We start from the raw sequence: 10,441 nt of genomic DNA on the forward strand, positions 1-10,441 counted from the left end.
GGAAGTTTGGACATATACATGAAGAGGAGTGTTATTCTAACAAATTTATCCATATATTATTTGTTTTAGGTATTTATTTATTTATTTTATATTTTAAATTTAGTTAATAAAAAACTAAATCAAGTACAATGGGCAACGACAATCCTATGACACCGTAGTTTATTACTATATTTTTTTAATCAAAATAAAAAAATCAATTAAATATTACTTTTTTATTATTATTATTTTGTCTAATACATTATTAAAAGCGTAGTTTATTTTGAAACCATGTCCTTATTCTATTTGGTAAAAATTATTTCTTTTATCGACTCCCATCTCTCTCTATCTTGAGATTGTAATCCCTTGATTATTGAAATTCGAAAGTGGGCCCGATTTTATATATATATATATACACACACATACCCAACTAGATTATCAAATGGTATTCTAAGTTTAAGATCTTTTGGGTGTTATTTCTTTAACATACATAAACACTTAAACAATATGATATGGATATATCACCTCTAGGTTATATTTTCATAAATTAAAAGTACAAAAAAAAAAAAGGCTTATTTTAGGGCAAAAAACCGTACAGAAACTTGATTTCCTGCCCCAGTAGGATTTACCCTTTGTATTAGCAGAATATTTAATAAGTTGGGGCTAAAATCTGAATCAAAGCATGATCTTAGCCAAATCGACAAACATCGATGCACAAGGCTGACTAGACCGTTTCTCATGATATCATAGTCTACTAGTGGAACTTTTTTTTTATTATTATTTATGTAATCCTATTCATCATAAATAAGTAATGCATACCATCATGCACTGATGATTAAGTTATTCTAGTCATATCTCTTCTTCTCTATCTAAAACAATATTAATTAGGGTTCAATAAACTCATGTCTAGATGCCCATCATGCCTCCACCATACCAACTTGATCAGTGGAGAATCCTTCACTAAACTTTATCTCTACAATCAACTAATTTGCATAAGCAACTTGGTGGGCAGGTAATCATATCCAGGGGCGGAATCACGTACTTCTCCGAGCTTCAACTAATCCCATAAAAATTTTTAAAAGATTTATTCCAATTCTTTCAAATTAACTTTTTACCCCCTAAAAAGTGTTTTTTTTTTGGTTCCTTAATCATAGTTTGGCCACGTAAGTGCGTTAACTAGCCCATACAAGAAGTATGCCTTTTCAGCCCATTAACTAGCCCATATACAACCATTTACTATAGGCCCATGCTCAATAAAGCCTTATACGTAGGCTGCTTGAATCTTACTTATTAAGAGCCTGTTTAAAATTACGTTTGAAAATAAAGCTTTTAAGTCAAAAAGCGTTTTTAGAAAAAAAAAACATCATTTTTTAAGCTTTTTGAACCCTTAACAACACTTTTAATTTTTTTTACCAAACGATTACTTTTTTCTTTAAATAGACTTTTTGAGTGTTAAATACACTTTTAGGCCCCTCAAGTACAATCCCAAACAGACCCTGAAGACGGGCGCACAAGAAATAGAAGGAACTTGTATCTGCTATATTCTAACCCCCCTGTTATTTTTGGGGGATAACGGAGTAGAGGCTACATAATCAAATTTGTTAGCTCATGAACCTCGGAAAAAAACACAGCGAGAGCATTTACTCAGATGCTTTAAAAGCTAAAATAGTTCATGGATTTATAATCTGTTTGAATTGGAAAAGAATAAACAGATTCCAGTTTCCGTTTTCAACAATAATTAGCATTTGGGCTAAAAACTATCCCAAAACAATGCTTCCCCCAGCAGCAGACAAGTAAAATAAAAACCTGCAAGTTTTCCTGTTGCCCATTGTGTTCCTGATTCTATACAAGCTAAAATGGACTTTCTGAAGCAGAAAGTTTTGGGTTCACATCAATGGTAGCCCTGTTAAAAATTCCACTACTTCTACTTAATCAAAGCATTAATGGTTGGACTCATTTTGAATCTGCTGACGTGGATGACTTCTTTGACAATTCAGCTACTTCATTTTCCAGCTGTGTCTTCAGATAACTTTGGGCAGTTGAATTCACAAACTTGACAAAGAAGTTCATGAGCATGAGCCACACAATAGTATTCCAGGCTGAAGTGAGTGAGAAATCCCACTTGTTCTCCTGGGGAATGGTTTAACAGAATATTAAATAGGAAAGAATAAAAACTTAGATGAATGTGGGCCAAAACCTTGCCAAAATTAGATGGATGACTCATATGTCGGTTGAATACCTTCGTATTTGAGGCCCCTGGAAAAGATGATTTCATATACTTGTCTTTGACTGCATTGAGTTTGGCAATAAGGTTGGGCAAGACGGAAGCAAAACCGGGTATAAGGCTCAATATCCAAATCAATTCATTTTCTATCCAGCTAAGAAGCTGATTATTGCAAACCGAGATGATGAAAGCCGTCTGCAAAAGAGGGGGAGCCAAAACATATTAGGTATTATGATATTGACACCAGGCATACAGCTGCCTTTGAAGAGACAACAAAAGCTTCCTCATTCACATAACCTCTAAATGGTAGTCTGATCATTGAACTGTTGTGCATGATGTGAACAATACACTTGGTGCGACAATAAGAAAGCCAAAAAAAGGCCAAATTGAACCAATTACAAGCTAAAACAACTAAGACCAAGATGTAAAAGAATGTGAGAATTCACAAACCTGTATGTGAGTTTTAATAATTGCCTTTCCAATCAACGTGGCAAAAAAAAATTTCCAAAATGGGATCCCAAATTGTCCACACATAATGCCAGCAAGGTCAAACAGAGGATTTGGCACCTGTAAAATACTTCAGTTAATTGGCAGCTAACATAATAAAAAACAACATTGCGTTTGAAGGGAAATACATCACATAAGAATTTTCAGGAAACCTGAATTCCTCAGAATTAGACATGGGAACCATTTATAATAAAGCATTATTGATGATAAATACGAGATATAATAACATCAAAATACCAAGCAAATACAATTTCCAAGGAACCTTGGAGCAATTCAAATTTAGAATGAAACTTCAGCAAACGTCAGGATGGGCATATACCTAATCAAGTTTTAGAATTTCAAGAAAAGTTAATGTAAACAGAAATTGAGGGGGCACAGTATTGAGGTATCAAATGCTTTAACTATAGCCATTTTCCTGAGGTTTAGGGTTCAACTACATATGTTCTTTCATGATTCTCTAAGGGATCTTTACTCAAGAAAAAAAAAAAGAAAAAATTGCAAGACACTAAGAAAATAAAGTTATCAAGAGAAACAAACAACAAACTTTGCTGGATCGAGCGTGACAGAATATGTATACATATACAGTTTTACTTGTTAAAAGATTCCAACAGGCCCATTCACAAAAGACTTCCTGTAACCAAGCCAGAGAAAGTCCAAACTAACCGAAGCCAGCACTAGAATCGTAAAGAAGTTCAAGTGTTGCGAGTGTGATACAAGCCAGCATTTGATTTGATTTAGGCGAGTAGCAATGACTCCTTTGTCTTCAGTTGAGGAGGCATCCAATTCTTTAATAGCTTCGTCCAATTTGCTGCCCGACATGCTTCCTGCATAATGTGGCAGATTAGTATTAGTGCAGAATTAAGTCTTTAATCAGAAGCATAATGTAATAGTACTCATCCCGATCCCTTACACCACACTAACGATAAAAACTTGCCAAATGAAAATAACATGAATGCATCTACTTCAGACAAAAGATCTATGATTCATATTTAGTTATACCCACAAGTTAAAGGTTAACAATGGATCCGTAAAAGGTCCTACTGAACATTGATCATGCATATTCAAGCTCCACCAGACAAGTTTCTTTAAAATAGAATAATTTCCTAAGAGCTGCAAAAATATCCACATGAAAAATGTATTACAGAGCACAAAACAGCCAACAGTAGACAAGACATGGGAAGCTCCAAAGAATTGCTAATAAGGAATAAAAAAAGATAGTAACATACAAACACATAATGAACTCTTTCTGCAACCTGTACTGATAACAGTACAGATTATGTAATAAAAATACATATCCACAAACTATCACCCTTCATATGGTATATCTTTTCAATTCTAACAACGATGCAGCAAGTCAAAGTATGGCATCAACCATATTTGACAAGAAGCAAAACTCAAACTAGCCTGGTTGTCGAAGTTGTTCGATTTCTCATCTCAAAACTCTAGAACTAATGTGAATTGTGTCCTACATGAAATCCACTCATTCTGAAATACATGACCATTGGCATTTTCACTTCTACCTAACAGGACAAATCCAAGTTGTTGACATTTTCAATTTCTTCTCCCATACCTTCAGCGCATGGTTTATGTAAAGACCTAGAAAAAGCAATAGCCACATTTACGCTATCACACTATAAAAGGACAAGTCAATTTGGAGCATCCCTAGAATCACTTATAAGGCTCAGTTTTACCTAGTAAAAAATCAATGTAAAACTTAGCACCCATGAGTATCTTTATAATCCACCCACTTTATATGGGCTACTCATCTTCCTAATCTGGGACAGGGATGTTACAATCTCCTTCTCCCTCACCCTAAATCCTTGACATCCTCGTAAGGGCCACGCCACGCAATGTTCCAGTACCACATGGTGTTATTTAGTTGCTTTGATACCATTTGTAATGATCAGGGAAATTGCTAGCCACATTCGTGCTATCACTCCAAAATAACTAGTCAATTTGAAGCTTTAAAATTACTTATAAAGCCAAGTCTCACCTAATAAGGAACTAATATAAGACTTAGAACTTATGAATGCTTTTATAGTCCACTGACTCCATATGGGCTATTCATCTTTCCAATTTAAGACGAAAGTATTACAATTTTTTTTTCTATGGCTTTAGTTCATTCAATATACAACTCACCGTGCTCATCTTAGAAGTTTATGGATGTTTTGAATTTTGAGAAATCAAATTTGGTCTTTAATTTTCATTTGAGTTTTCTTCTTGAATATATTATCATTTATCATAAAAGAAACATATGTTGACCAGTAGACACCTGATTACATATTTAATATCAGACATTTCATAGTTATCGACCCACACACCCATGTAGTGCTATTATATTGAACATTGGTACTTCACTAGTTTTATGTAACATGTAATAAATTGCATAATTACTAGGCCATGTGAAGAGAAGAATCCTAGGACATAAGCAAGGCTGAAACCCTTATGAGAAACAATTAGTCAAATGCATCAATCTCAACACAAAATGAGATCCCCATAATCCAAATAATAACTCTATCCCAAATGAGGGCCTACTCAAAAAAAAAAAAAAAAAACAAAAACAAAATTAAAATTAAAATTAGTCCCAGTACTCCCAGGAGTACAACATAAGTAGGAAAATAAAAAATATACTCCTCATACCTGCCCTTGAGATAAAGTATGGAGGAAGTTCTCCAATAGCAGTCCCAATACCCCATAGAACAGCCTCAATCTGAACCTGTGGCAATATGCTGCTAAGCGGAACCCGCAAACCATCTAATGACTGGAACAATGGGGGACCAAATTCAGTGCAATTCTTATCAAGCCATGAAGGACCTCTATTCAACTGAGTTGTATCATATGGAGCGCTTTTTAAATCCACTCGGCCACACTGCATTGCTTTTAATGTGAACAGTGCAATGTGGGGGCCAAGATACATGACAAATGTATGCAAACCAGATCCTGAAGAAAAACAAGTGGAATAAAAGGTTAATTTTACAATTTGAGTGCTAATATATTACACAGGAATGGTCATGATATTTTGAACCGAGATATTTCAATAAACAAAGACAAAAAAAAAAATTAAAAAAAAAAAAAAAAGAGGTTCACTAAATCATTTGCTATCTACATAGTTTAGAAGAAATATAAAAAAAAAAAAAACTATGCTTTGCCTAGCCCAAAACATAAAAGCCATGACAACCAACTTTCCCCCCAAAGATCAGTTATATACATTAGCACAAAAACTCATTCGACCACTAAAATGCATGACATTCCAAGCACAAAATGTTCCTTACCAAAACCAATCGAGGATGCAACTCCAAGAGCCATCCACCATAGTCCAAACCTGATATATCTAGAAAGCTCCTCAACATGCTGCAGAAACATGGCATTAATATCATTATATCCAATCGTCAAAACAAACAAGAAGATAATTAATTCACCATAAATTCCAAAAGTAAAATTTGCATGGAATTCGTCATCCTAATTATAAAAAGTAAGGACTTTAAGCTTATAACAGTTGTCCAGGACCTCACAAACAATAATTGCCTTAATGAGAAGGGTGCTGATAAAAGGTCAGATCTACATTAATTTTTCAGAGCAAGACAATATGTACAAAACTTTAGGGTGGTAATTCGTCATTCCTAATTATAGAAAGTAAGGACTTTAAGCTTATAACAGTTGTCCAGGACCTCACAAACAATCATCACCTTAATGAGAAGGGTGTTGATAAAAGGTCAGATCTACATTAATTTTTCGGAGCATGACAATATGAACCCCAAGGGGTTGGCCCAAGTGGTGGAGGCTTTAGTCTTAAGGTTTGCTCACTTCAAGGTCCAAGGTTCAACACCTCATAGGTGCAAACAATTTCTTGGGGCCACACCCCTAGTGAAAAGCCAACGATTTAACCAGTTCCGTATAGGGAAACTTCCGAGGGTGTTGTGCACGGGACCGGAGTTTATTCTGTAGGGGTGGGTCCGAAAGGCCCTGCCTTGGAGAGGTTCCCCGACATCAAAAAAAAAAAAATGTACAAAACTTTGGGTGGTAATTAGTCATTTAGAACTAATCACACATGCAGGATGGAGCTGGGAAGTCAAGATTTGCATCCTAACACAATGCTTGATAGTTTACTGTTATGCGGGTGACCCAACTATGAGTAAATCAGAATTCTTAACCAATTTACAGAGACTCTGCACTCTGTATACGAACATGAACGTTCTATGAAAATGAAGCTATTATGATAGTGAAACGACAATGGTAATCCATAAAGCAAAGATACCTTCTCATGAGGGCCATCAATGGTCATAATAAGAACTCCAATAGCAACTGACACGGTGCTCAAAAGCATCAACCATCCTCCTTTTGCCAACAGATAAAGTATTGACTGCTTCACATATTGAAAAATAGCCAAAACAAAGAACTTCAAAGTTTTGAAGGGTTGCGTTGTAAGTGTCAAATTTTCTACTTCCTGTTGATGCCTCTGATGGAGTTCTGCAAAATAACAATTTTATCAGGTGATGGGATTTAAAAGGGCACTCAAAGCATTATAAATGCCAGTTTCTAATCTTAGATAATGCAGAAACATTTCTGACGAAGCATAACCGGAAACATAGACTTACTATGCAAAAGCAGTCTACCCTAAAGGGAAAAAAAACAACAAAACGAAATTGATCCCCGTAAATAATGTTCAAACACATAGAAAATAACTCATTCCATCTGCAAGTGCAAGGTAAATGCAAGAAGCGTGGATCTCCAAGACGGAAACTTTAATTTAATAACAGTCTGTATTACAATTCCTTCTATACAGACCTTGATATAACAGTTCCTAGCACAATCCAATTCCAATCTACCCACTTGGAAAACCCATTGAAACGCGCATTAGAAAGCAATAGAATTGCACTTTGTTCCCTATTACCACAGAACCGAAACAATCAAAACACATAAAGGCTTATCAACTCTGAAATGTCATGTCCAATTCACTTTTTGATTCAGCAATCAGCTCAACTTCTGGGAATCACGTACTCCTACCTATCCTAACTCAAACATAAATTGAAATAGAAATTTCTCACAGATCCAATTTCAAACCGAGGATTTTACAAGCAAATATCCCAACTACCCCCTCCAAAAATAAAATATACATTTGTTTAAAACACCCAGAAAAGCTATTAACAAAAAAAAAAAAAAAAAAATTGAAAGCAATGATTCAGATTAAAAAAATGGAACTTTACAGAAAACCCAATATGAATAACAACCAATAACAATGAGAAAAATAAGAATCAGAATCGCCTACCTGAGATCCCCACTTCACCACCTTGGGAGGAGGAAGAAGAAGAAGACGGAGTTGATCGTTTGCGACCCATTAAGCCAGCATGCCAGAATCAGAAACTCCCTATTTGGGTATCTATATTCTATAGGAATCTATAAATTCCTGAGCGTGTTAGTGAAGTTTGTGATTGGTTGCAGAAACGGGAGGAGGACATGTATCAATTGCTTGAATTTGAAATACCAAACTTATCTTAATTGTATTGCTCCTTTTGAATTTATTTTGAACAAAATTCGCAGAGATCTAAAGGAGCAACCGAAACAGAAGAGGGCTCAAGAGGAGTTTGCGTGAAGATCCGCCTCTGTAGCTTTTATCGCTCTCTCTCTCTCTCTCCCCCTCTTTCCTCACTAGACAATGCACAAGTGTGACCCAAATAGCCTTTTTTAAAAAAAAAGGAAATTATTTAAATTTTGAATAAATGGTGATAAACTGATAAGAATATCAATTTTATGGTTTTTTGGAAAGATTGAGAAACGAAATTACAGTATCACCCATCGTTTTTTAATAATTACCGTCACTATTATATATACTACTCCCCAGAAAATAATAACGGTTGAATTACCTCAATATCGTATAAACCCAGTAAATATTTATAATACTCAAATAAAAAATAGTATTCCCCTAAAAAAATAATATAGTAATTGTATTTCGATCACAATTTCTAGGCATGGATGTCTTTATAAATTACTTAAATTGAAACAAAGTGTATTTGGAGAGAAATATTTTGTGGGTGGGTAGGACCACCCTTTCACCCCCCTTACCTACACCTCTATTGGAGATACATTTGTCGTCTTCCAAGAGGTTGGATTTTTGGTAAGTTTAGGTACAATTTTATAAAGAGAAATAATAAGATTCTTCATAGTGTTTTCAAGATTTTATATAGATATTATTTTCTAAAAAAAGTATGAGAGGCAATGGAGTAAGTTTTTTCTTTTGTTTTTTTATAAGGAAAATGCTAGGTATTCTCCTAGTCTTAGATAGATATTATTTTTTTAAAAAAAAATTGCTCTTATTTTTATTACCAGATTTTTAGAAAATAATATCCACACTAAGATTACATTTTAAAAAGGGGAATACTGAGTCTATTTGAATATTATTTTTTAAAAAAGCAAAAAAGAAACAGTCCTTATTTCTCTCATTCGATTTTTAAAAAATAATATCCACCTAAGACCACGAGAGCACTTAGCATTTATCTCTTAGAAAACAATATTCACATAAGATCATGGAAACATCATAAGAACACTGAGATAAACTGTAACATTCCCTTAAAAATAAATAGGTTGAATAATTTTAAATAAATAGGAGAACAATTGATTATGTGAACTTGTATTTGATATTAGTTGAAAGAAGAAGACATTGCTTGTTCGTTCTTTGAAAGAAAAGGAAATATGGTTTTGAAAGCAAGAGCAAATTAGATGCTTTTTTTACGTGAGAATATACTTCGAACATCCGAAACAAAGAGTATGTGACTTAAAAGCATAATTTCCTGAATACGAAGACACGCTTTACGGCTATCCTTCCCTTCACATTACCTTTGGTATCTTTCAGCGGTGCATTTTGTTAGACCTACTTGTTTTTCTCTCCTGGAAAAGATAACCCAGTTGCTCTTTTGACCATCAGTTCACACACATTTAATATATTTTTCTCTAAGCAAAAAACATGCGGAAAAAACATTTTACTTGAGCATGACTATAGTAATACATGCTAGTTATGAGCTGCACAAAAAGAACATAAACGATAGAAACTACAAACGCTCTCTCGAGTCCGACTAAAAATTATAATGTCTAAAACAGCAGTGTCATGAGTGATTTAGCCGGATAATCTATATTCTTTAGAGATGATTTCAACACAAGGAAAGCCTTGTTGTCCTAACTTGGGATAGAATGACTTGTTTGTTTAATAATGTTTTTTAGATTGTGCTTTTTATTTATTTAGATATAACATGACGTAAAAATAAAAGTTATTTTAAGTAATTTGTGTTTAAATTTATTTATTAATGCTTTTATTTTATTTTTCTTTGGGCTGCAAAGCAAAAAGGCAAATCCAAAAGTCGCAATCAAACGACTATTTCCTCACTAATAATACAAGGCAAAGGGGCTGTGCTGCACGCTCTTTCATTTTGGGAAAAGAAGTCAAGGATTATATGCAATTTGGCTTAAATGGCCCAAAGCATGCAGTTTACCAAATTTAATTATAGGTCTGCGTGAAAGTAACAGAAGATTATAGGCAGAGAATGGGATGTTTTAGAGTAGAATTTTTGTGTCATTTATTGCATGCCTTTATGATTTTATCAATAAGGTGCCCTCTTGGGTAAGACGTTTTCATCATGAGAGGGAGCTTGTGTAAACACATGCCAAATAACACATGGACACTTTAATTATGTGCCATGTCATTAACAATTTTAGTAGATCCTTTTTTTTTTCTTTTTTTCTTTT

At 34.2% G+C, this 10,441-nt stretch overlaps 1 protein-coding gene across 1 annotated transcript; it reads right to left on the bottom strand.

The window, feature by feature from the left end:
* Window positions 1-1,591: 1,591 nt before the first annotated feature.
* KMS1 (SNARE associated Golgi protein family) lies at window positions 1,592-8,359 on the bottom strand. Its single transcript, XM_059573872.2, has 8 exons — window positions 7,974-8,359; window positions 6,963-7,174; window positions 5,980-6,058; window positions 5,348-5,647; window positions 3,371-3,531; window positions 2,651-2,767; window positions 2,216-2,395; window positions 1,592-2,106 (listed from the first exon to the last, which is right to left on the bottom strand). The coding sequence occupies exons 1-8, from the start codon at window positions 8,041-8,043 to the stop codon at window positions 1,930-1,932; spliced, it is 1,296 nt and encodes a 431-aa protein (XP_059429855.1). The 5' UTR covers window positions 8,044-8,359; the 3' UTR covers window positions 1,592-1,929.
* Window positions 8,360-10,441: the final 2,082 nt, after the last annotated feature.

This window comes from Corylus avellana, chromosome 2 (genome assembly GCF_965113065.1).
Source record: "Corylus avellana chromosome 2, dhCorAvel1.hap1.2, whole genome shotgun sequence".
Taxonomy (NCBI): Eukaryota; Viridiplantae; Streptophyta; class Magnoliopsida; order Fagales; family Betulaceae; genus Corylus; species Corylus avellana.

What these genes read in the sequence shown, in the direction of transcription:
- KMS1 (XM_059573872.2), bottom strand. Translation starts at nt 8,043, where the DNA reads ATGGGTCGCAAACGATCAACTCCGTCTTCTTCTTCTTCCTCCTCCCAA. An exon ending in CGATTCTAGTGCTGGCTTCG is followed by an intron (nt 2,768 to 3,370) that starts GTTAGTTTGGAC and finishes AGTATTTTACAG; the next exon opens with GTGCCAAATCCTCTGTTTGA. An exon ending in TTATTAAAACTCACATACAG is followed by an intron (nt 2,396 to 2,650) that starts GTTTGTGAATTC and finishes CCTCTTTTGCAG; the next exon opens with ACGGCTTTCATCATCTCGGT.